The sequence below is a fragment of the Astatotilapia calliptera genome, chromosome 22 (genome assembly GCF_964374335.1).
Source record: "Astatotilapia calliptera chromosome 22, fAstCal68.1, whole genome shotgun sequence".
NCBI lineage: Eukaryota > Metazoa > Chordata > Actinopteri > Cichliformes > Cichlidae > Astatotilapia > Astatotilapia calliptera.
In genome coordinates, this window is record NC_137442.1 from 10,702,040 (window position 1) to 10,729,660 (window position 27,621).

General features: G+C 40.2%; 1 protein-coding gene across 1 annotated transcript in view; it reads left to right on the forward strand.

Moving 5' to 3' along the window:
- The first annotated feature begins 201 nt into the window (after positions 1 to 201).
- The window catches only part of epha10 (EPH receptor A10), a 161,711-nt gene continuing 134,291 nt past the window's right edge, over positions 202 to 27,621 (forward strand). The window contains exon 1 of the mRNA XM_026156066.2: positions 202 to 457. Within this exon, the coding sequence (XP_026011851.1) occupies positions 379 to 457 (79 nt within the window). The 5' untranslated portion in view covers positions 202 to 378. The remainder of the gene's footprint in view (positions 458 to 27,621) is intronic.

Sequence of the window (27,621 nt, forward strand, 5' to 3'; positions counted from 1 at the left end):
TTACTCAGCAAAGTTACTCACGTCACTTTCTGTGAGGACATCGACATAAGCGAAAACGGAGCTCTACTGCGGATTCGGGTCTGTTCGCTCTAGATAGTGAAAACACCTGGCGTGAAGATTCCAGGTTGCAGTTCCTTGATAGGTCGACCCTGCAGTACCCACTACTCCGCGTCCCACTTCATTGCGCTCGCTCGATGTCAATCTCCCCTTCAGAACCCTCCCCCGAGATATCAAATAGGCCGCGTGGCTCTCCGGATCCCGCACTACTTGCCCAGACGGCATTCGCTCGATTCAAACACTGAGTGCGTCTCTGCTGCGGTGCGTTGCGCGCAGGCTGGAGAGAGATGACAAGAGCCCCGCGGAACTGGCCAGAGAAACATGGATCTCCGTAAAACGCTGATTTCGGTGCTTTGGATATTATTGCTGAACGAAGTGAAAGACTACAATGCAGAAGAAGGTATGTGAAAAAAATTAACGGATCGGTTGTTCCCAAACTGGCTACGGCAGCCTTAATCAGGAGACAGATGTCCGCCGTAAAGATAGTTTGACATTTGCACTTATCCTGTGATGAGAAGCAGGTGCATAAGAGCAAATTAATGTTGGCGGACTTTTAATTAAAAACAAAAGAAAAACATTAGAGAGATAGATGGAGAGGCGGTGATTACCAGATAATGGAGCGATAGATGCGTTTGAAAAAGCTGTAGTGTGACAGAAAACGCATTTGTGCTGAATTCAAAGCGACGGCTCTCAAGCGTCCGGATAATAGATCAGATTTTTTAATCTTTCAGTTTAACACAGACAAACACGTCACTTTAGTTTATTAGTTTGTCACAAAACAAGCAAACAAAAACAACGGATTACTCTTTAACAGCAGTGCTACAGAGTTTAGATGGTAAACTTGACAAAAAAATAGTGATGTGCACAAGTTTAAAGGTTTTGCTGTAAAGGCACAAAGTGTAGACTATGCGCTGTGACAGATGTGTGATCCCACATAGAGCCAGTGCTTGCTTTAACATTTACTTTATGATTTATTCAGGAAGTGAGTTTGGTTCAGACAGCCGTCCTCGTTATGAAAAAGAAATCCTCGGGCTGTTGCCACAAAGATATGACTTGTACGGAAGGCTTTCGTCGCGGCATCTTTGTGCAACTGGTTTCTTTGTCTTTTCATACTCAGTCACTGAAGCTGTGACGCGGACCACGGGATGCATTATAAGATGTTGACTCAGTGCTTATCTGACTGTATGAATCTCCCCATTCAGCTCACTTTACCTTCTATTTTTCTTCATCAATTTTTAAATAGCGAGGCGGCGGCATTAATTCCTCTCTTTGGCTCTTCAGCGGCATTAAATGAAGTTATGAAACAGTGGTTATGCAGGAGAACAATGTGTGATTCAGTGGGGGATTATATATAGATTTAATGCTGATGTGGGATTAGGATGTGGATTGCTGGCTTGTTTAATTGCCCGTTTGCATCTGCACTGAGGTGTGTGAGAGAGCTGGGAAGGTACTGCTGTGGTCCAGTGATTTACCAGCACCCTGGCTGATTGCCACAGGTAAATACTTTCACCACCAGCAAGTTATCCAAGATATTGTAGACAAATTGAGATTTTAATCATTCAGCCTAACCCAAGCTGCTGAATGGACATGCATTTCTGGCTGCTGGTTCAGGTGTAAAGTCACTGTAAAGCCACAAACAAACATGCAGCTGTAGTGTATAGTAACCAATATTGACTCTGAGAAAAGTAGTCTACTTTTGGCACACTTGACACACTTTACACCCATACATCATTGACACGCATTATGCATTATACATTATACATATACACACATTAGAGCAGAACTGGCGCACATGCAGCCCACGGTCAAATGCACACACTCACTTGGCATGCACACGTTGCACCTGCATGCAGGCTTTCTAATGAAACATACACTTGTTCGCATGTACATGGTGTGGCATTTTTTTGGTACTAAAGGCCCCTTTTTGTGGGCACGCATGCAGAGACTCATTCACATATGAAAAGTCACATGCCCACATTTGTACTCTTCATTTACCCATACACACATTTCCTCTAGAGCATTGCCAGATTGATTTGGTTCTCTGGAATGCTGGGTAGCCGGATTTGGATGCTAGCTTTTGTTTAATTGATGTTGTGACAGCGATTAATTGCTGTGAAAGCAATGTGCTCCTGAAGGCTTGTATTGGCAGCAATTCTTCTCGCTGTTCCTAAGGATTTGAGAGATGGGGGGAAAACACAGGGGAGATTTTTTTCCCTCCACTTTTTTCCCCCATTATATCCACATTAAATGAGGCAATTTACCCACCTGTCTACATGCATTCTGTTAGTTCTAACCAAGAAGCTCAGGCACACGACGGCCTTTTCAACAGAGAATTGCATTTGTGCGTTTAGGCATTTGAAATTTTGTATCTACTAATGCATTGCATTATATATATACATATATCTTTGATTAGCATTCCTGATGATTCCCTTTTTTGGTCTGCCCTTGTGCCTATTCTAATCCTTCAGTAGCTGTTATTCCCAGTTCTATATATCATTTAGTATTTCTGTGCTCTTATTTCATTTCCCCTCATGTGCCAGCAGCATTTTCCTGCCTCTTTAATGTGCAGCTACATTCTTATGTTGTTGTTCCTTCCTTTAGCGCTCCCTCTACTTTCTTTCTTCCTGTTTTTCTTTGTTTCCCCCCGTCCTCTCACACATGACCCTCTTATTTCTCCTCTCTTTTGCTCCTCTTTTTTTCCTCCATCTTCTTCCTGCTTGCGCATGTGCTCAACCTCTTTAGCTGACTTAGCAAACACTAATATGACCAGGGGGTTCCGACAGGCAGAGCCGGGTGTCCACCATCGTACTCTAGCGCATTACACACAGTCAATCTAGCCACTCCTCCTCCCTTCAGGTCTCTTTTCTCATTCCCCACACCTCACCGCTAACGCACCTTGGCATCTCATTGGGATCTCATTTACTTTCTCTCTCCTCCATCACTCCCTCCCTTTCTCCCTCTGCATCCATCCATCCTGTCCTAAGCTGAGAGAGGGAACAACCCTCATACAGAACAATAGAGGCAGAGTGAGAGAAGAGTGGAGTGATTGAAAACGTGAGGTGGAAGAGTCTCAGAAACTGCAGCGTAACCTGTGAGTTTATCCTGTTTGTGGGACCGTAGCTTTGTTCACTTGCTCGCTGCATCAGAATGACTGTTGTGAACTGCCTGCACTATGCTCTTGGCAGACATGCAGCAGTCTATTGTTTACCTAGAGCCTTATTATACTGGCACTCTTCCCAAACCAGCATGCCATATCTAATTTCATATTTACAGGTACCATTATTTACCGTAATGCATTGTAAAACTGAAATATTAGTGATACAATTTTAGTATTTTTATGATCGAACATGTTTAATGATAGATCCACAATATCCATACATACCCAAAGTGCCTGTTTCATTATAATGCAGTGACTGATCCTTAGAACTGAGACTGAACTGAACTATTTCTAATGGATTTCTTCAGAGACTTTAGACTTTTTTTAACAGTGGGGTTTTTACATGCTAGAAAGGTATAGCATTAAAACAGAGATAAGACTACATCTTGAATTCTGTGCCAGTGTACCTGTTGACCCTTTGACTGTGTAGAAGGTGCGTTTGTGGACAGCTCAGCCAGTGATCCCAGACCTTAACCGGAATTGTGGTTCTTTCATGTTTTTATTTACCCCAGTTTGTGTCTGTATGCCCATGCATAAGTAAAGTCAGTAAGTTTTGGTATGAGAAAAACGCTCAGGCTAAAGCATTTTTCATCTTGCATAGTGACATCTTCACCTCTATTTGCATTGCCCAGGAAGAATTTGCTTCAACCTGCATATTTCCATTTATTTCGTCCGCAACAGCACCGCTTTAAAAATCTACATTGTGTTTGGTCTGGAGTTTGACTTTACCACAAATAATGTGAGGCTTTTTATTTTCCCCAGAGCAATTATTGTGAGCATTTTAGACACATAAGCAACAGATAAACCGTAACATATGCACCTCATTCTTTAACCTTAATAAAATAGCCAATTTAACAGAAATACTGAAAATAAAATGTTGACAGTTAATCTTAGAAATGCTGAAATTATTTATTAATTATTATGGAATGTGTAAGATCCAGTGTTATCACAGTCACTGTTGCACCGATGTTGGCCACAGATCTTTGATTTTAAGTGTTGTGCTAAAACACCGAAGCACTGGTTTAAGTAGGACAGGCAAATCTTGGATTAATGTGTGTACATTGCCTGCCAATTACATAGATAACGTTTTATAATGCCAAAAAACAGCTTTATCTAGATACAGATACTTCTGTTGACTTGGAAGCAGTTTAATTCATCTATATATTTATTAAACTGTACTCCTATGTCATATCATCACTAAATCTTATAATTAGTGCTTAGAAGCAATCTGATTTACTAATATTGGGATCATCAGCTATTGCCAGACTGGCAAAGGGGTAGCTATCCACCCTCCCAGGCATCAGTTGGAGCTAATTGCCTGTGATTACTGCAAGGTTATTTCTGCTCTGCTGCCACGGCCCTGGACCGATGCACTAGACCATCTCGTTGGCTGGCAAGGACTGCTTTAGACCTGTGCATGTTAGATCAGATGACTCTGACCTCTGTGAGTATGAAAGGTCAGAGTGATTTGTGAAGATGGCAGGCGTAGCAGTGCAGCGCTCTCTTGTCAAGGCCTCGGGGACACTGTCATTTTCTGGAAAGACGAGACGAGGGCTGAGGCAGAAGGGAGGGTAGAGGCACAGGTGTGGTGAAATTAAAAGAGGGAGAGGGAGATGGTGGAGCCTCATCCCAAAAATTACGTGTTACAAGCAGAGAAAGGGGAGAGGCGGTGTCTTGAGTTCAAGACTAAGGACACAGGTAGGAGGGAGTGACAGAAAGAAAATTGGAGGGGAATAAAGGCGGTTGGAAGAGAGCTAGAGATGAGGGCCTTGTAAGCTGCCACCACTCATTGTTGTACAACACTTGTAAGTTTCATGTGATCAAACAGACTAAGAGTTAATATAAGAAGTCAATTCAGCAGCTCAGCCAGATTCGTATTTACCCCCCACTCCACGGGAATTGAAAGGCTGATAAATTACATGTGTAAGAGAGCGGATGTGTAATGTATGTGTATTGGATACCGGTAGGGGTCACCTACTTTTTTTTTTTTTTGGTCCAGTGTAGTGTAAAGAGACTACTATAGGATCTGGGCTATTCTGCTGGGTCCGCAAGAATGAGCTATCACTAGAGGGTGGGAGTGTGTGTATGGAAGAGAAAAAGAGCAATCTTTGTGTGTGTTTAGAGGTAGGAGGGAACAATGGGGGTTTTTAGCAGGTGTTTCAGCCATATTGGACAGTTACGAAGGGGCTTTGTGCAGCTGTCTATGATAGATGAAGGAAGTGCAGATGGACTACACATTTATTGCTCATTTAACTGATTAATCTATGCTGAAACCTCTCCTTCAGCTGTTATCTATGCATATGAATACCACAGCCTGTATGTGTGTTCACATACTTATTCGCATTGGCTTGCAGCCATGTTACGTGAGAGAAGTGTCTGGGTTGTTTTTTTTTTTCCATTTTGGCTTTCATACTTTGGCTGTGATTGTTATTACAAGAGAACTGAAAAGCATCCTTGGACTGTGCAGTTTTGGAAAGAGCGTAATCAAAGTGCAATGTAGCTTGACCAACTTGTTGTTGACATTGTAAATTCTATTAAAATGAGATGAAATGTTATTAATTTGCGTGTGGGTTAATTGAATCGTTGCTGCAGCAAAAGTATTTCAGCAAAGACAGGAAATTAAATAGACCTCAGTGAGAGACTAAAAAACATTATGAATCAATTCTTAAACTGTTGTTTGCCTGTCATTTATATAGTGCCTTATAGTCCTGAGTAATTTGCTCATAGGGGGTCATGTGATTGTTGGGGTTTTCTCTCTGTTATTGTAGGGTCTTTACCCTACAGTATAAAGTGTTCGAGGTGACTGTTGGTATGATTTGGCGCTATACAAATCTAATAAAACTGAACCGTATGAAATGAATCATAAAACTTTTATCTACAGTGCAAGGATATTTAACGTTTACATTTGTGTACAGCTTGAGAAATCGGACGTTTTGCTCCTGTTAATGGTTACATCATTTTATTTCTACCTATTTCTGTGGGTAGATTAGTTTGAGCTCAGCGCCATTGTAGCAGTTATTTTTATGCTTTTCACATAGTAAATAAGTGAAAATTACAATTATTCTGTTTCCCATTCTATAATAACTCTGCATTATTTGCAGTTTTTCACCATATTTAATAGTCATTTATATTAAGAAAGAACCATAATTTATATTTTGAACACAGTGCTACATTCATACAGTTAATTAGTTAGTTACTAGCTGCAAGTGATGATTATTTTAAGCATATTAATCCTACAAGTCATTTCCTTAATTTGAATATGTGATTTTAAACATTCTAAAATGTTTAAAAAGGTCTTTTACAATTTCCTAAAGTCCAAGATGATCTCTTTATACGTTTCAATCTTTTGGTAAACTGTTGAAAACCCAACGATTTTCAATTTACTGCATTAAATAAAAGAAACCCATCACTCACAAATGGAAGCATATCATTCAAACCGTTCTGTTGACAGTGATAATGGAGCATTCCTCAACTAACGGACTAAGTGATGTTTCAGTTATATGTTACATTATGGTCTTGCATTTTTGTACTTAGATCGGTGGGCATACCGTCAAAAATAATGTTTTTAATTTGTCAAGAAACCCAGGTATGTGTAACTGCAGTGTGAAATTCAAACATTTTCCATGTCTCTTTTACATCTGTTGTCAATAGTGAAAAAGATAATTCAAAACATTTTTTTCTAAACTGTAGCACTTCTGCTCGTGAGACTTACAGTCACATCAGTAAACTGTTGGCAGCTAACCACAGTCGCAAGTAAACATTCAACCTGTAGGAAACTGCTTTGAAATTCTACTTGTTGTTTTTTAATGTCTGTTCTGGTTCTTGTGGATGTGTCAATGCAAGCAACAAATACCAGGTGAGTTAATTGTTTAACAGCTGTCAATGGTAGCATTTGATTACTTCTTTTGCTTTGCGTGTATTAGCAGTACACCAGTATACAATGTGCTAAAGTGGGTGTTCATGTTTCTGTCTCTGCTAAATTATTTTTATGCTTAATGGGGTTAAAAATATACCCCCACTTCCATCCCCTCTGATTTTTAGAGCTAGATCTTGAACTGATCTACATTGCAAACAACTATCAAATCAGAAACTGAGTATGAATGTTAGTGCTATCTGTCCATGGACAGCAGAGACTATTTTGTTTCAACTTGATATTATGCCACCATAATACCACTTTTTTTTTTTTTTTTAATTTATTTATTTTTTTACAGGGGACAGAAAACATCCTAGAAATATTCCAACTAAGTGTGAACAATATGAATTCCCTACAATGTTCAGGTCTTCAGCTGACCATTCAACCCTAATCTGACTGTCACTCGGTGTGTCATATACATTTAGATCTTGTAAAACATCGAGCTGAGAGTCATTTTCTTAGCCAGTTCATGTATTTATTAACACTTAAACTGTAGTTCTTCTCAGTAAATGAAACAGGTTTACCTTCTTCCCTGCCTGGAAATTTCCAGCTGTGGGTAAAAAGGGGTTGACATGCTGCAGATGATTCTCTGCAAAAGAGCAGGGGGAAAAAGTGAACTGTTTGCTTAGGAATCTACAGTAGCTGAATATTTATTCATTCTTTCTTTAAGGTGACAGCATCTTGTGATGTTGCATTTTGTTTTAATCCGAATCAGAATGCTTTATTGCTCCCTAAGGAAATTATGTAATCAAAAGAAAGCTATTAAAACAAACAAACACTCTAAAATACTACGTAAAGAACAAAGAAAAAAGTAAGAAAAAGTTAAATTAAGGAGACAAAAAGCAGGGGCAACTGAAACAGGCTGCATGCTGGCTGATGCAGGCGCACTAAATATTGGAGTTAAATGACAAACCTGGCCAAACAGTGCTTAGTGGAAGAGGATGGCATCCTAAACAGTTTGTCACAACAGGAAATTTGTAAGATTGGGACTTTAGCATTTTTATTAAATAAAAAATATTATAAATGCTGTGGTTATATTTTCAAAACCTGAACTCATTAAAATTTAAGAACATTAAAATACAGAAATAGTTATCTTAACAGGAATCACAGTATGTATAACCTCTGTGTTTAAGCATGTGCATTTTTTTAGGGAACATCTGTAAATTCTAGACACATGGAGGAAAAAGTGGGTTACACTCAACCAAAACGGACACTGTGGTAGTATCATAAATTTTCTAAAACTCTCTGATATTATTGCATCATAGAGAGTGTGTAAATATGAGTATGCAGAGTAAAAGAAATCCTCTAATGCTGAAGATGTGAAGAGTGCAAAGTAAAAATCTTGAAGCCCAAAATGAAGAAAAAACGAGACATACTTCAGTGAATTCACATGTGCTTTCATGCCAGAGCCTTATGTAAACATCTCAAGGGCCTGTTTTCTAAAGGTTTTTCAAAGGTTATATGCAAAAAGTGTAAATGTAAAAGAAAAAATAAATTAAAAACGTCTCCACCCACAGATTTTCAGAGTTAAGACTACCTGATAGAATGGATACTCTGAACACATTATTCATTTTTGCCACTTTTGTTGGGATACTAATGGATTAGAGGAGCACTTGTTGGCAGGCGTTTCTGTCCTAAGATGTCTAAAGTTGATAAATGCCACTGATGTGTATTTGTGAGAAGCTGTAACTGTGCTCTTGGCAGACTTTCCTGCTCAGGGTGTTTTGCATTGAGAGTAAACAGTAACAACATTAACGAGAGACTTGATGTGGGTGGGCATGTTGGGAATTGAACTGACAACTTGGTGGAGCTCAGTCAGTCTGCCACCCTCACACTCCCAGCATTTCATTTCATTTCATTTCATTTCCTTTTTTTTTTTTTTTTTTTTTTTTACCAGTGGTGAAAACAAACTCACCCACTCATTTAGGCTTTGGTATGAAAAACAAGATGGATTTCAAGCAAGTATTTCAAGCTCGTAAGAGTTTGCTCATTCCATCTCTAGACTTCTAGGAGCTGCAGGCCAAATGTATTGACAGTCCAAAATTCATGCCCTTGAAAACCCATCTGGGTAAATAATATTTTTCAGTTTCCTTTTTCACATGTTGAAGGAGTTGTTTGTGTACTGCTGCCTCGATTGTGCAGTCACTGTGTTTCTTAGTGTCTCTTTACACACGTGTATATTTAATGTTAAAACAGAGCTTTCAACTTTGAGTTATTCACTGTTGAACCAGCTCTCTTTATGCCTTCTTGCTTCAGGAGAATTTTGAGAACAAGCTTAAGATGCAGAGGGATAATAGGGGCAGATGTGCATGAGTCAAAGAGTGCAGTGAGAAGTAAGTTGCAAACACTGGAGGTGTTTTACTGAAGACACGCTTTATGCAGTGCTATATGCAATACTTTTAAAACTTGATATCACCCAGCCCTGGGCGAAAAATGACCTTTTGTGGTTACCCACTTGCAGATGTGACTTTTTGATAATGCATGCTCTGTCGCACCAATTCCTTTTAAATCAGAGACCATGCTTTGGTAGAAAATGTTAGGAAAGGAGCTGTAACTTGAGGTTAAATGTGTTGCCCTCCCTTTAAAGTGTTGTCTTAGAGACCATCAACCTCAATTGAGGCTTGTGGCCTTACAGCATTCACATCACACTGCCGTGGAGGCGATAAAGCTCCTGGAATGTGTATAAAGCACATAGATGCAGACAGAGGCATGCACCAACCACATATAAAAAAAGTAAAATGACAAGATCAATGCTGTGTAATTTTACTTACCTCTACCATTTGTTGTGGGCATACAACCCACTGTACACCCTGCTGTTAGTGCTACAAATCTAAAATTTGGACCTTGTTTTGCTTTGTGATAGCAAACTTGCTGAAGATTCGTCTGGTCAATTTTGGCCTACCTGAGATAATACTGATTCAGTTTCCACAAAGCCTTTAAGGTTAAGGGGTGTCAAACCTATGGTCTGTGTACCAGAATTGACCCAGCAAACGGACTGCAACTTAAGAAAACACCAGCAATAAGAAAAACGCTGCAAAAGCACGCAAAACACAACGGAAATAGGAAAAACGAAAACAGAAATAGGAAAACCCAAAATAGGAAAAAACTGATTTCCAAAAGCACAAGGGAATTGTTTCTGGGGAGACAATAACCCGACGGACCAGTTGTAGGAACCCAAATATGAATTGCGCTGGGAGACACTTATTAGAAGTGGAGGTTTTGCGAGGAAACAAAAGATGAGAGGTGAGTGTGTTAGCCTGACTATTAGTCTAATAATCCGTCATCAGTATTATATGAATCATGAGATTAAAACACACTTACCTAACATGTTTTGGTTCCTGCAACTGGTGCGTCGGGTTATTGTCTCCCCAGAAACACTTCCCTTGTGCGTTCGGAAATCTGTTTTTTTTTTTTTTACTATTTCCGTTTTTGTTTTTCCTATTTCTGTTTTCGTTTTTCTATTTCCGTTGTGTTTTGTGTGCTTTTGCAGCATTTTTCTTATTGCTGGTGTTTTCTTAAGTTGCAATCCATTTGGCCTCTCAGGGCCACCGTACAAAGTAGTTAAGTAACCGGTAAATAATTAAATGATGGTGAATAAACAGGGATTTTTTCTATCTACTATATATTATATTTGGTTGTTTTTAAGTGTATCCACAGTGGGGGGGAAGGTCATTTTCTGTGAATTAACAAAATCTTTCTCTTTTATAATTACAGGACAGTCTGGGAAATGAGTAACTAAACTCCTTCTACCTCTACCTCTTTTATTTTCTGGAACACAGTTTATTTATCATATAGAAAAGCTGAGATATACTGTTGAAATTGCACTTCTTTTCCTATATTAAAATATATAACTTCTTTGCGCCGACAGAAAGAGGAGTTCCACTGGTCCGATCCACTTAAGATCAAAGTTGGTTGTAAGTGTGATGTTTTGGGAAACCTGCTTCAACAGCTGATGTTCTCTGAGTTGGGCTCAAAATTTCAAGTTTAATATTTCATATTAATATATTAAAAAATACTGAGAATTCTGTTTTTGGGTTGAAGGTCCTTTCAACATACTTTGGAACCTTCAGGCTGGCAGCAGCTGAGGCAATGTTATCCACTCGTCCACCGCATGTTACGTAAGAGTGATGTGACCTAAATAGCAACACGCTGTGCATGTTTTAGGGACACATGAGAAATCACACCTACTGAGGCTTGTACTCTGTTCAGGCTGTTCACAAATGTTCTCAGCAGTAAACATGCATACGCATGTCATGCTAGAAACCTCTAGTGAACCCAGCCGTCTCTCTGTCATTCCTCTGCTGTGTGAGTGTGTGCGTTGCTACCTCTGGTCGAGGCTGACTGACCTGTGAAAGCTCCCTTTTAATGCTTTCCATGTTTGACCTGATGAGACTGTACACATAAGACAGGGGACAAAAACACTTTGACTTATTTGTACATCATTCTGCACTCAGTAGTTTTTACATGATTAAATGCTGGATTATGCTTGTTCTTCTTAAATTTCTCTGATTTTCTGTCCCCTCTACAGTGGTGCTTGCTTCCAATATGTCCTGCTATGTAATATTGGTGCAAAACTGCAGGGATATAACAGCTTTGGCAGTTACAGGCAGTTCTAAGCTGAGTCAAACTGTAGCACTTCAGACTTTTTTAACAAGGCCTATGCACAAGGCTGTGTTTTGATTAGTAAAATGTGTTGAAATAAATGAGTGGATGCTATGTACTCCTGTAAAATACAGCCTAAATTTCCTTTATTATAATCAAGGAATATTTGATTTCATATAGATATAAACTACAGTAACTCATCGACAATGATTATGCATAGTCAAACACAGGGGTGGGCAATTCCAGGCCTCGAGGGCCAGTGTCCTGCAGGTTTTAGATCTCACCTTGGGTCAACACACCTGAATCACATGATTAGTTTGTTACCAGGCCTCTGGAGAACTTCAGGAGCTAATTTAGCCATTTAAATCAGCTGTGTTGGTTCAAGGACACATCTAAAACCTGCAGGGACACCGGCCCTCGAGGCCTGGAGTTGCCCACCCCTTCTCAAACATGTAGAAGATGAAATAGATTGCACTCACACAAGTGTAGGAAGCAAGGAAAAAAAGCTGTTTCAAAAAGATGTTTTCAAAACATCACAATTTCTCCTACACTCGTGTAGGTTTTTAAGGTGCTTTAAAAGGGTTGCTGAGAACAGTTTATCTGTGAGGCTCAGTGATGTGAAGGTCAGGGGTAAAGACTTGTTACTGAAGATAATTCTTTGACTCTGCTTGTATTTTTGAGGTCAGGTGATGCTAGAAAAGAAAAATCACCTGATGTGACGCCTTCCTGCACAACGAATAAGAATCTAGGCTTCATATAAAATGCTAAAATACCAGAAATGTATACAGAATAGTGTTTAACATCAAGATTAACGAATAATAAAAATTGTTAGCTATTCAAAATAAAGTAAATTTGATTACATCAGAGATGGATAGAGACATTTTAAAATGTTACAACCAACAGCTTCTTACCCGATTACTGAGTCTTGTAAAATACCTGTGCTGTCACCGAACCTTTATCTAAAGGTGATTGTGACTAAATAGAGTAGCTCAAAAACACAGCAAGTGATGGAGGTTTTCATAAATGACTGGGATAAGAATATGTAGCAATTAGGATATTTTAAAACTTATGCAAGAAAAACACTATTCCTGTTGAAACTGTAAATTGAAAAGAAAAAAAGTATTGTAATGAGTGCTGCTGCCTATTGCAATAAGTGATGCATGTCATCTAAATTACCAAGCTGTGTGCACATGCACAGGAATGGTTGCCATTTTGATGGCCGAGGATATAGATTAGAATGACTAACGCACGCTATTTTCTACCCGGTGATCGCCCAGCAGTTTCATGTCGTCCTTGTCTTTACCTGTGATACCTCCTTCCTCTTCTGTTCTGTGGTGGTAATGGCCGTCATGTTGGAAATGTGTCCGGCTGGACCTCGTAAACCATTACCCTGTGCATAGAAAACCCCATTAATCTTTCTGAGAGGCGTTTGACCTTTCAAACTCATTAACCACAGCCGGTGTGCAGAGAGAAGTGAATCTATACACATGCCATACATGCACTCTCTTTCTTGCACACACAAACAAACACTCTATGCAGAGTGCTCAGGTAAAGTTGGCTTATAAACACACAAAAACATCCTCAAGTGTGAACGCACTGATGTATGTCCAACTGCCAATATCACCTTTACCGGCTTGCCATCTCAGCCGCTCTGACTCTCTTTATCTCTCTTGTCTCTCCTCTCCTCCTGTCCTTTTTATCCCTTTGCTTCCTCACCGTGTGGGTTTGGGCGCTGACCTGGAAAATTGCCTGACCTTTTAATACGCAGCTTCCTTGGTGATGAATAAATACATAAATCGTGCCGCTCCGGCTCAGTCACTTTTATGATACCCCTTTCACCCTGTTTCTCCCTCCCATGCACCCTGTCATTGGAACCCCCTCAGCACAGACACAGAAGAGGAAAGCAGGGCGTCTTTGAAGTGAAAGCCCCCTGTGGCGAAGAATATCTCTAATGAAAGGTGTTACTGACCAGGTTGAGGGCGAATGATTGCGAGTATGTGAAGTGTAGATGGCGAAGGATGTAATGAGGTGAGTGAGCAAGGCAGGTTAACATGCCAGCATGGGACTTGCTCTTCTCAGTTTATCAGCAGTTGAGGTTGGGCGTGAGTGAGCTTTGTAGGTGGCAGAGGATGTAATGTGGTGTGTGGCAAGGAAGGTTAACATACCAGCATGGGACCAGATCAGCTCAGTTTATCAAAAGTGCACAGGAGAATGAAAAAGACAGTAATAGGCTAAGTGGTGGGGTGGAGGGTGGATGAAACTTATTCTGCTCAGTTTACTGTAGGGGTGACTAAGGAAGGGGAAGAGGAAATGAACTGGAGATGCTGAGAAAATTTGGAGAAAGGGCAAAAGTGGCAGAAAAGAAGAAAAGGGACTAAGTAAAAATTAATTGCAGAGCTGATAAGGAAGATAATGGGGGTAATGACCTGGCCTGAAATTTGGCACAGAGCTGATCTGGACAGATCCAGTATTAATTCATTAGGATAAATAATCACCATAGCTCCTTTTCTCGGTGCACATTAACTATATCGATTCTGTCCATTCCATCCATATCTTAATTGTTTATCCAATTCATTAACACACCTGGAGTGGAGCTGTTCCTTCTGGTGTCAGTCCATCATAGGCCCAATATAGAGAGACAGATAACTATGTATAACTATATTTTTTTTATTGTGGCAGAAGGCTTACACATACAAAATCCAAAAATCACCACCATGCCACCCAAGGATGCCACTTTTTTTTCCTTAGGCTTTTTGTGCATGCCTTCATTCATGTTAATATACTGACTTTAAGTATATTTCTGAACATGTAGCATTGTGTGCACTCACGTGAATATTTTTGTTTGTCTGGGTTTGATTGCAATCAGAGTGTCATCAGTGCAGGATGGTTGGATGGAGTGTGCTCCTGTTGTTTCTCAGCTTCCTCTGTTTTAAATGTTGCCTTCCTGTTTACAAGTCAATTCGTCTGCCAGCCAATCAGCACGCCAAACAACCAATCAGTTAGTCAGTTAACCAGCTGGCTGAACAACCAGTCATTTAGTCAGGTAAACTGGAAAGCAAGCAACCGCTAATACTGCTAGCCAGGATTGCATTTAGTGAGGCATCCAGCAGTCAATCAAAAAAAATAAATAAATAAATCAGCTGATAATCAAGTTAGTCAGAGGCAAATAGCACTTTGTCTATCTGTCAGACAGCCAGCCAATCAAAGAGGCTGGCATTTTATTAATCGGTTATTTCAAAGACCAGCCAGCCATTTCTCTTCAACAAAACAATGTGAGCACCAGGCAGAATTATTTCTCTGTACTATGTTGACGCAGTGAGATCTCATGTACTCTAATTTTGTCACTCAGAACTTATAAAGTGTATGATCATGCCTGAAGCATCAAATATTCTCACTGGCATAGTAAAAGAAGGCTAAGCAATATACAGACTCAGTAAAGTAGGTGAATCCTGCTTTTTTCACATCACAGATGGATGCCAGGATAAGAACTAGTAGAGTAAGACTGCAGATGCTATATCATAGAGGAAAATGTGCAAATCAAGTTGTAGCAGCCAAAGCCGCTGAGAGAAAACTGCACAAGCAAAGGGGAGAAGGAAGGTGTGTGTGTGTGTGTGTGTGTGTGTGTGTGTGTTTGTTTCTGTGTGGCACAGGGGGGATAAACCTCAGCAACTGTTGCAAGTATAAGCTGCGTGCTTCAGGTGGATTCAAAGGCTAATCTAAATTGTTGCACCCTAAAGCACACTTTCTTACTGGGGCTTTCCTTTATCAGGTGTGAGATGCTACAGCGAGCAAACCTTTGCATGCGTGACTAACTGTTTTGGGTGCCCAGTTATTGCAATCTGTCTCATAAACATACCTTCCAATGTAACTCTCCTAATCATTTATGTAGCATTGCCAGTGATCTGATAACAGCAGACAAATGTTCATATAATTGTTAAGAGTAAAGTTATTGCCTTTGGTTGGTTTGCTCGTAAAGCACGTCTTAAATGAGTGTAGCAAGGATCCACTTATTGAGTGAAACGAGAAACTCTGCACTTACAGTGCAGAAAGCAGTGAGTCTGGTGTTATCTGCACAGACACATTAAACTGTGAACAGAACAGTTTTTCTGTTTGGCCAACCACAATAAATATTGTACGTTTAGATGCAGGAAGGAATCTTTGACAGCAAACAGACAGAATTATATTTGAGTCTATTTGACTTTTTTCTAAAAAGGTTTGTTAATATTATTATTGCCACCACCCCAGGGGCACTGTCCCCATGTTTCACGTGTTGTTGCAGAGGTGAGCCAACCGGGAGAGCCCCACAACATCCAGACCCTTGAGGAACAAGGGGAAGGGCAAACACTCATTCGATATGGCTTATCCCCATGCGAGGTCAGCACCACTCCATCCCCACCCTACACAGTGTGGGTAGAAAGCTGTCTGTGTAGGTTCTCAGTCATTCAGGCCACGATAGTCGTAAGAGCTTTAAAAAAGGCAACTGGACTTCTTTAAGTAAAGCGGTCCAGTTGCCTTCTTTTTTTGAAGCTCTTAAGACTGGGTAGGAAGCTGCTTCCCCCTCCTGAGTCATCTGACGGTTTGTGAAAATCATTCTGATCTCAACCCAAAAGGCTTGCTCCATGGCCTCATTGAACCTGTCAGCTGTCTCCAGGGTCCTACAGGCTAACAAAGATTGATAGAGCTCTATCTTCAGCTTGAGGGTTCCCTTCACCTATGGTGTCCAACATCTGGTTTGGAGATTGCCACCTCGACAGCAACCTGACAAAGTCACACATGCTTGGTCACATTTTAGACTGGTAGTATCAATATTACATGTGATAGGAATATGAGTTATTTAATAATATTTTTAAGCTTTCTTTTCTCTTTTAATTAGGCACTTAAAGTGCTACATGTTTATTCAGTATATACCCTCCTGCTTAGCTAAAGAGCTCGCTATGGTTATTCAAGATTTCTTGAGGACAGGGTGTGTGGTGCCATATCCGTCTGCAAGTGTACCTTGGCAAGGAAATGGTTTATTTTCAATAATTGGTTTGCCCTCACATTTAATGCATTTGCTGTGCGTGGCTGTTGTGTAGTAGGTCCGTGTCTGGACGTAAGCACTGGAAGCTCATGTATTGGGTATATTTAAATAATTTTAACAGGGTTACTTAGCATTATTCTGTGTGCAAAAGTGATGCAGGCAATTTCTCCCATTTTGCTTGTTTATGTGTGGTTGGGCTTCTTATTCTTCAGGCTGAACACTTCCTGTTCTGCCTGTAAGATTAATTTTTTGCAGTAGAATTTGCATTTGAACAAAACACAAGACAACACAATAGCACGTTGCTCTGCGAACTCTGTTGACTGTGGGTTTTAGACTGTGGCTTTTTCCTCCTCTCCTCTATTCAGACTGGATTAAATGTGGATCAATTAATGTTTGCACAAAACACTGCCTGATTATGTACATATAGTACAGATATGTGGCTGTTATTAAGTGATGCTACAGTGGTCAGATGGTCATACTGGTGCTGAGCTGAGGTGACTAAGATTTTGTCTCCAGGGCACCTAAGGATGTTTTGGCAAAGGAAGTGAAAGGAAGTGCCTTCCTCCCTCCTTTTTTTCTCACTCACTTTGTCTTGCTTACTGAATTGACCCCCCCCCCCCCATCTCTCTCCCTCCTTCTTTCTCGCATTCTTTCACATTGTCTTAGTCTATCTAACTCACTAACACAATTGAAGTTGGCAGTGTTTCAGGGATTGAGTGGCTAGAGTTAATGGCAAATTACCTGCCTGCCTCTGAAGTCTTGAGTGTGTCTATGTTTTGGATGGGGGCAAAGTAATGGAGGTTATTTGAAGGAGCCTGCAAATAAATCACTAAATGCCACTAAAGCATTCAATAGTAGCCTGTTCATCGGCCCGGACTGTACAGATTTATATGCGTATGAAAATTGGTTATCGCTTTCTGAAATGTAATTGTTTTCTGTGCTGTGTGCTGTACACAGACTATCAGTACTAGCATTTGATAACTCACCAGGAAGCCAAAAGTTATTATAATCAATATTATTATCATTAATTTGGCAACATTTGGCCTCCATTTATGTTTTTTTTTAGTGTATTTAATCAAATGAATCAAATATACTTTTCTTGATTCTTGTAATATATTCTTACGGTGGTTCGTGTGAATACTAACAGTGAACCCTGTGAGCCAAAAAGCTGTTTAAAATCATTTCAGACAGTGTTCTTTTTTCCCCCTACTCTTGGTTATGTATGATGCCAGCGAGAGTTGATATCCTTAATGTCTGGCTGTGAACAACAGCAACCCCCACCCACCTGCTGTTTAAACCTTCTGCTTGCGAGAGGCAGCCACTCAGAAGAAAGTTGGAAAGAAAGTTGGCTTAAAGTCAGAGGAGAGAGAGTTAAAATGGGCATTTTCCACCAGTTCATAAAGTGACAGGCTGCACAAAGGCCCAATAAGATAAATAAGGATTACTGAACTATGAATCATGCAAAGCCACTCTAGTGGAGCCCACTTTTATGAAAAAAATATGGAGTTTGAAATGAGCACAAAAGGTCTCCTCTAATATCATGCAGTTGAAGCATGTGAATTCTTTTTTTCTTTTTCCAACTTTTGGGGATGTTGATGATGAAGCAGAGTGGTGGCATCGCTCAGACGTCTGACTCACACTGCATCACACAAGACTTGGGTTAATTAACAAACTGTCCTTTATCGAGCCAAGATGACTAAGAGGACTTTTCTTCGATCATCAGTCTCGGGATCAGTTGCGGACAAAAATGGCCACATTACACGTACAAGGTGTCTCAGGATGTTAGGAAGTATTTTTTTCTCCCAAGCTGAGAACTCACTTCTCACTCAGTCTGATCAGTGCTTCATTGACATTTATTCATCTGAGCTCATCTGTGTAAGTTTAAGTGTAAGCACTGGCTATTGACAAGTAATATAAAAATAATTAAACACAATCCTGCAGTAATATTAGAATAAACAACGTTTCCAGTCATTCCGCTATCTAGAGTGCGGCGCTGATCTTTCTCGTAGATGTCAGCTCTCTTCTTTGTTGTCTGCAATCCCTTTTTAAAATTCTTTTTTTTCCTTGGTCTGTCATTCCTTTCATTTCTCACCAGGCCTCCTTGGGGATGGAAAAATAACTAAGAGCTTAGAAAGTGCCCAACAGCACAAAGTTAATAGTGAATATATTAGCATGTCCTTGTAAACTGACACTTTTCTATTCCATTTTTCTCGAAGTTTGCAAAGCTATGTTTAAAAAAAAAATCACATGTCCTCATTCACAGTCCGCATGTGACAGACTTATGTGACTTACTGCGTTGACAGTCGTTCTTGTCCTACAAACATACACACTCAGGGACACGTACGCAGTGAGAGGACGCAGCGAAAGCTTGCTTTTAGTCGGCCACCCCCTGAGAATAGAGGCTGATGAAAAATTCAGCTCAGTTAGTTAAAGAGTAGCTTAAAGCAAAAGCTGTTTGGTTTAGTCTGTATCCTTTCCTTTCTTCTTTCTTTCTCCCTGCCTGCCTGTCACTTTCTGTTTTAAATTGTCATTGGGTCTGATCTCATTTTTTTTCTTCCCTCTTTCTGCATGGTTAAAACACCCTACTGTATCTGTCTGGTAAACAGTACACGGCTCAACCTCGATCTACAGTGTAACCGTTGGTTACTGGGCGGCACTTTACCATCAACATTTGCCCTCCACTTGGCTTGTACTACGAACCTTCTGCTCAGTGAGACCATGTGACCACAGCAGTCGAATATGTTTGTACCCCGTGACTTGGAAAGATTCGAATACATATGGTGAAGTGATGGCTTTGCAACAATTAAGGGGGTGAACCAGGCTCTGTCAAGCATTAAACACTTTGCTCATAAAAGCTGTTTTATGCCAGCTTGTAAAATGCCTCATAATCCTCTAATATCCTCACTGTAATCCAAATATTTAGGTATAAGGAGCAGTGGACTTTTTTCATTTTGTCAAATAAACAGTTCCAAGTTTTTTTAATTATTTTATGATTTATTAAACTAATGGGACTGTGTTCTTTTACGTTGTTAATTCGAGTGAAGCTTGTTAAAGGTCTATTGAAACTGCTGGTGGACAAGGGCAGAAGGAAAGGAAAAGACGGTGACGATTGAAATGCAGCTCGGAGAGGACAATACTGAATCTAATCTGTTTATACAACCTCACCTCCAGTCTCCCTCCTGTCTCCTCTCATTTCAAACTTGACAAACAAACACATACACACGTTTGTGAATAAACGCACACTGACACACAAACTCGCACACACCTCTACACTTTATGAAAGGAACAGCGGCCCTTCGCTTATCTCGTGGGCGAAATCTGGAAAAAATGGAAGTATTGCATTTGCATTTTAATTTGCCCTCAATCAGGCATTGTGTTTGGAATTGCGACAAAATTGCTCGGTGTTTGCTCCTCGTCCCTATTTATAGGGGCTCCATGAACGACGGGCCCTAAATTCAAATCTGCCTGCTATCACAGTGTATGGAGATGAGGCTTCCTCTATTTCTTCCTCATCTTCTTTCCTCCGTCATTCATTCTTTCTCTCCTAATTTTTTTCTTTTATCATTCTACCTCAGCTCTTTATTACTTTTTCTTATTTCCACCCCACACACCTGTTTTTCCTTGTGTTCTTTCCACTTTAATCACGCTCTCTCTCCAGCTCCTTTGACTCATCCAGCCCCTCCCGGTTTTCGCTGCCAGACGAGTGAAGGCACGGATTTCATTAGTGATGCCGTGTGCCATGCTTCTCAGATCCGAAGGGCTCCAGCAGTCATGGAATCGTGACCCTGCTCTGCCCTCATCGTCTCAATCCTCTGTCACCCCATCGCGCTTTCCTCCTGACCCACCCCTCTGTCCCCCCTTTTGATATCTCCCGTCTTCCCTCCATCCGTTCTTTCCGCTCTAGCCATCTATAACATGACCATAAGCGATCTGTGGCAGATGAAGGACCTACTTCATGGAACCAACTGCTCCCTGGAGTCCAGAGTGAGGAAGTTAACCCAGTGGTGACTGTAAGACATATTGGTAACAGTTTATAGTAAATTGTGCGTGAAGTAAATGATGCCAGACTGTGATTCTCAAAGGTTATTATATAGTCGTTTAGCAGAAACGAATAGCACATATAAGTAGTCACATACATTACCTCCATCTTTACACTGAAATTGGAAAGCATAAAAGATAGACAGTAACGAGTAAAGCCTGGTTTCAAAATCCCTAATTTAAATAGTTTAAACTTAACTGCATTATGGATCCAGTCATCACTCTTCACTCCTTTAATTTTCTTACAAACTCCAATCCGTGGTCATGTGATGGTTGGTTAGGTTTTCTTCCCATATCAAAATTGTTTATAGCCATCGGTGTAAGTGCTAAAAGGCGTGAACAAATCCCTCACTCAATCCATCATCCCTGAATTTCATTTGGGGGTACAAAAAGCATGGAGGTTTTCTGGTGTGTAAAATGAGGTGTACATACATTTGATTAAATTACTCTATGCTGCTGAGTGTGTCTTGATTGGCTCGTGCGCAGTTTCACCGTGCCGATGCAACCCCTCACTCAATGGGCTAAAGCTCCTGGGACTGTGACCTTTGAGCTCTGTGCCTGATGCTGTGATTGTTCGATACAAGGTGTTGAAGGTACATTTAGCGGTCAAAAGAGATGACCTTTCCCTTTTAACCTGCACAGGGCACAACACCAGCTGCAGGCCCTGACGCCTGATTTAGAAAAGCAGCAAAGTGTTTGTCTGTGTGCTGCTGTGATACTTTAATGCAGAAAAACAAGAAGTGGACTTTCTTAGCCTGTTTTAGTATTTAATGTGACAAAAATGCCAAATGTCTGTCTTCATCTTCTAATAACTGAAGGTTTAAGTGGTTTTTATGTTAATTAACAAGCTTTTTTTTAAAATCCACAAGTCACTTAAATTTAATTGCAAAACATTCATTTGCAAGAATGACATGATTATTTTTAAGTTATTGTTTCTAATATGAGACCATTTAGTCATATGACAGTTCTGTGGTAAATATTTAGTGTTGTTTATGTATAAACCCGACCTGGTTATGGAAAGGATAAAAGTTTATGTTAAATGTATGGAAGTCATTGAGTTTCAATGATGTTTTTTTGTATTTATTTGTTAAAGTGCAAAAATCTACCTGGTACCAGTTACCCTTACTTAAATTACATGTAACTATGTCTTCTATAATTTGAGAACATTACAGATAACAGAACCGAGATTCTGTGTACGTGCCACTTTTTTTTAAAATTAGACCTACTTGTGTATTTTTAAAAGGCCAACCTCTCAGACCTATTAGTCAGGACTGGTTATGGAAATGTTGTTTCTGAGTAAATATTCCATGTGTGTATGTGTGTGTGTATTAATGTGGCATGATGAGTGGGAGCTGAGTTGTCATGTTGATGAACTATAATTGCCCGGGGCCCCATCTGCAGATTTTATCACTCAACACATCGCTTCTCTTGCTAACCACGTCTGTCCTGAGGACATGGTTTTGGCTCGTTTACCTCACGTATCCATGCATGTGTAAACCAACATGGGAAGCAATACGCACTCAAAACTAGTCTGTCTGTGTGTGTGTGTGTGTGGTCATGGTACATCTTCTGAATGAGATAATGGACTGATATAGGTAAACACGTAGCTGTGTGAATGACTTTATACACTTCCATCAAAATTAAGCAAGGAGCTAAACTCTTCTCGAGCTTATCATGCTTAATTATGCCTTATGATTTCATATCTTCTGTGGCTCTTTCATCAGATAGTTTTCTTTTAAAAAAACAAACAAACCCCCCCCCAAAAAAGTATAAATTAGAGTTCACTCACTGCACATATACATCATATTGGAGATTTTTTTTCTTGTTATTCCATAGCAGAAATGTAAATACAGCGGTCCCCAACCCCCAGGCTGCGGACCGGTACCAGTCCGTGTGTTCTGTCCTTATTGTGCGTCCCTTTGCCCAACTTGACAGACAGCTAACGGTTTCAATGAACATTGGAGGCGGCAGTAAGTTTAAGGCTTTTTACTTCGTCAGTAGTTCAATGATTGACATCCTTTTCTTCCCGTAAAACTAAAAACAAACACAAAGTAAATGTCACAAGATGTCTTTTCCTTTTTACACACACTTCTAGGATATGAACTATACTGTTATATAGTATGTGTAATCAACAGCGACTCAGTATTGATCACAATACAACTTAGCGAGTTTAGCTTCCTCAAAGATAAACATAGCAGATGAAATAACTGGTTTCTAAACAAATCTATGTAATAAAAATGCACCAAATAAACTTGTAAACATGTGGTACATTAATACTCACAAGCAATAACTCTCCAAGGCAGAAACGTTTTAAAGAGCAACAACATATTCTGCAGGCTAACAAGCGACCAGCTTCCTGTTTCCTCTACCCACAGGAACACAGAAAAACCCCACCAAAATAAAAGCTGGTGAGTATTCCCATTATGACCAGCAGAGGGTGCTGAAGAGAAAGAACCTATGCATGTCATAACACCGTGAGTTGTTTGGTACCGGGCCGTGAGACTGGAGGCTTGGGTGTCAAATTTATGGTTTTCAGGGTTTTTATTGGTTTTTATTGTTAACTCAGTTTCCCTGTGTGTTATTAATAAATCTCTTTTTTTTTTTTTGGGGTAGCGGTGCTCGTTTTATTTTGTTGTATTTATCCACGACACCTTAAAGACCGGTCCATGAAAATATTGTTGGACATAAACCGGTCCGTGGCGCAAAAAATGGTTGGGGACTATTGGTCTAATATTACAGGGACTGCAGACAAACTTTAGCAGTTTTTTCTGTGGTCAGAAATTTAAAAGGCCACCAATTTAACCCTTGGATGCACAACCTACCAATACCTACACTCTTCCACGAGTGGGGTCAAAAATGACCCCAAATAGAAACAATGCATTTTGCTATAAACTCGGTTGTTATTCTTCAAAATCTTTAAAAAAAAGAGTTGTTATATTTTCATATTTGAGGTATTCCTCATAAAACATGTTTGTGACATGAGGCCCTTTGCATTTTTATTAGTTTTTTCATTAATTTTAAGAAATTGCAGTTTTTGTATCACTTTTGTATGCTTGCTCTGCATATACTGCAGAAGCTGGGTCTTCCTTCTGAAAGGCACAAGTTGTTCATCCACTGTAACACAATCACTAAGGATGAATTTCTGCCTGCAGTTGACCAGCAACAGGCCCCATATGTAGCAGAAAGCTGCCATGTGGTTTGTTTTCAGTCGGTAGGCTCTGGTCCTCTTGTCATCAAAGTGCAAGAAACGGCAAATATCTTTAAATCTTTGAATTGACATAGTGGCCTTGTACAATGGGTTATAGAGGACTCCCAAAAAACACACTGACTGGTACATCCCAGTTCTTCTCACTTCCTGCGAGAATGGTCAATCAAATGAAGGCCAGGAGCTTATGTTTGATTATATTTTTCCACTCTTTTCCCCTGTCTGTGACTACTCTTTGTGCCTCCATGTTTGTGTATGACAGCACCTCTTTTATTAAATTATCAGACATGAACATCTTCCATGCATCTATTGGGGAGACAGTACTAAACCCAGGTGCAAGCCCTGGCCGACTAATTCAGAATATTGTGGCTAGAGCAGTAAGAGGGGCTCATTCTGTTAGACTAAATATTCATTTCCTCTTCAGAGGACTCATCAGAGGACTCCTCTGTATCTGACTGGCCTTGTCCAGCGGGGGGGACAGTAGTCTGGGTCCTCTATATCTGAGATGTCAGATTCTGAGTCAGTGCCTCCGATGGGCTCTTCATCCCATCCGTCCGGGATCATTTATAGGGCAAGGTCCACAGGGATCCTAGCTGGCCTCATAGCAGCCATGTTACTTTAGGTATTTAAAAAAAAAATCATAAAGGACAATGTTTGAAATGCACAGGAAACTATAAATAGGGCTGTACAAAAATGGTCCTCAGGTGCGCATTTGCTGTCAAAATAAAAGACGTGCACCAGATAAGAAGTTGGAGCGCTCGTTTGCGTACATTAGATGTTCTGGAGGAGGACAGACATTTGTTCAGAACTCTAAAGATGTCGAAGAAGCAAGCTCCGTAAGCAATTACTTTGGCGTTCCTCCACCGCAGAAGAAGTGCGTATTCTATTAATTTCCGGGAATACTTTTATTTTGACAGCGAACCACTTATGTGCAGCCCTGACTATAAATCATGTATGTTACTGTGTAAAAATTAATTCTTGATCCGTCAGATGTGTAAGTGGGACAGTCAGAGATGCTAAGAATGAAAGTTTCATAGAAGATTCGATAGGAACTGCTTGGGTCATTTTTGACCCCACTTGTGGAAGAGTGGGGTAGTGATTCAAAAACAGCATTTTTTTTTTTTAATTAATGAAAAAATTAATAAAAATGCAAATGGCCTCATGTTACAAACATATTTTATGAGGAATACCTGGAATATGAATATATTACAACTTTTTATTTTAAAGATTTTGAAGAAAAACAACCTATGGGGTCATTTTTGACCCCACGTGTGCATCTAAGGGTTAAAAAAAAGAAAAGAACCTTTTTGCTAAATATTCAGCTCATGTTATTTATTTTTGTTGTCATATGCAAGAGTTCCCTGGATTGTTTAACCAAATTTCATCAGGTTTTTGGGACTAAAACGGCACCAATTTCCAAAACTGAAAAAGCTTCCATTCAGTCTTCAGTCCAATAATCAACTAACCAAGTGTCTTACCGTGTACCCACAACTGTATCCTACTATGACAGACAACAAACTGATAATTTAAAATGGCAAGCTGAGAAAAAGACATCCTTGTTTCCCATGGTGCATTCTCACCACTTGGTCCTTCCAGTTGAATCAGCAGCTGCCGCAGGCATTAGCACCCAGGGAAGTGTAGTAACAGTGGCCCTGTGGTTAGCAGTTAGAGGAAAACAAGTAATTAGCCCTGATAATTAAATCCAGTAGTCAGCTTGTCAGCTCAGGCTGTAGAGCCAGTCTTGCTTTGCTGTCCATTTGCATAAACATTAGAATTGGTTCGTACAAAAATGAGGAATTAGCCGATTAATTATGTTCTATTATCTGCCCGGCGATAAGTAAATAAACAATATGCTGTGGAGAAATGAAATGGGATAATGGCTGGTGGGAGGATGAAGAGGAGGAGAAAGGCAGGGTTGTGGCGCTTAACAAACAGTGGTACAAATGAGGAACATAAGCTGGCTGTGCCCTCTCGCCGGACTGGAACGATTTTTTTTAATTTGCGTGTGCGCTTGTGATTTAAACTGTTCATTTCTGCCCTGGCGTGTTTACACCTATTGTTTGTGAAAATCAACTTTGCGTGTGTGTGTTTGCACAGACACATAGTGTGCACTTTCCTGGTTTTGCATTCTGTCCTGTTGGGTTCTTGTTTACCCAAGGGGGGAGTCATCAGTAAGGGAAGTGCTCTTTGTCTCTCATTAGAGCAGCTCTTTGATTTCATTAATTACTGACCTACTGCTGCTGCTGCTGTGGTTTGGCATAATCTGGCATTCTAACCGCTCACAGCTTTCTGCTGCTGCTCCACTGTGCATTATTTATTTATCGCCTTGGCTTGATAATTGATAATCATGATTTCCCAGGGAGTCCTCTTTTGGTTTGTGTATGCATGTGTTTACTTGTGTGCTTATCAAAAATGGACCACCACCTTTTTATGTCCCCAGATTTCTTTTGTTGTTGTTTTTGGCTTCTTTATATTATAGTGAGTGCAGCACATCTCTCGTGGAGCAGCCGGCTCGATTCTTCTGATGAGCTCCCATCTGATATGACTGTAACATCACCAGCTGCACAACAAGATCATTACAGGGTCATTACAAATGAGCTCGTTGTCCCTGTGCTCATACACAAACTTGGGAAGCTCTTTAAAAGATAAAAACTACTTGTGGTGGAATTTGCATGAAGAGAACTCACCTCACATACAAGCACTGATTGAAGAATTCCACTTATTATTCAAATTGGTTTTCCTTTTCTTTTTTTTAACCTTTTACCTCCACAGTCTAAACCAGTATTCAGCAAAAAGGACCAACATGCCCTTCAAATTACATTTTAAAAATACCTTATTTAATCTATATGTTACAATTAGTTATTCATTCATCCTTTTTTTGGTGACTTCTGCAGATGGTTTCTAGTCTACCAATCTAACATTGTCTCTAAAACCCTGTAGTTCTAGCCCTGCCTACTGTTTAGTTCCTTGGAATTTCTACTTCTGCAGATTTCCTGCTGTGTTCCTTATGAAGGCAGTCATGCAGTGAATGCACGAAATTAGTTAAAATCTTTTCTTTTTTGTAATATTCCATCTCACATCTGATTTAATCATGTCCCATCCCTGCTGTCCTTAAATCACTGTTCAATAGTATTTTGATAGACTCGTGTCAGAGTTGAACACTGGTCTGTTTTTCTGGTCTATTGACTGCTATGATCACTCGCTCTTCTCTCTGCCCCTGCCTAGCGGTGCTAGTTATGGAGCATATCGACTGATTGGCTGTCCGGCCCCATCGATCCCTAAGGTCACACTGCTGGCTATTGACGAATAGTCCCGCAATGGCTACCTTCTCTCCTTCCATCATCTTCTCCCTCCATGCTACTCTCTTGTATTTTCTTACTTCTCTGCTCTCCGTTCACCTTGCTTAATCTATCACTCACCTCATTTCATCTCCTGTGCCTCCTTCTCCTCCTGCTTTTCCCATTCATTTGTCTGTCTGTCTACCCTTCTTTCCCCTTATCTCTTCAGTGTCGTGGCTGCAATCGCTCATCGATGCAGCAGAGATCGATCCCGAGGATAATGGGTGCTTGGCCCGCAGGGAGCCAGCATTGGCTGTGTGGGCCCATAGATGTGGCACTGACACAACTCAG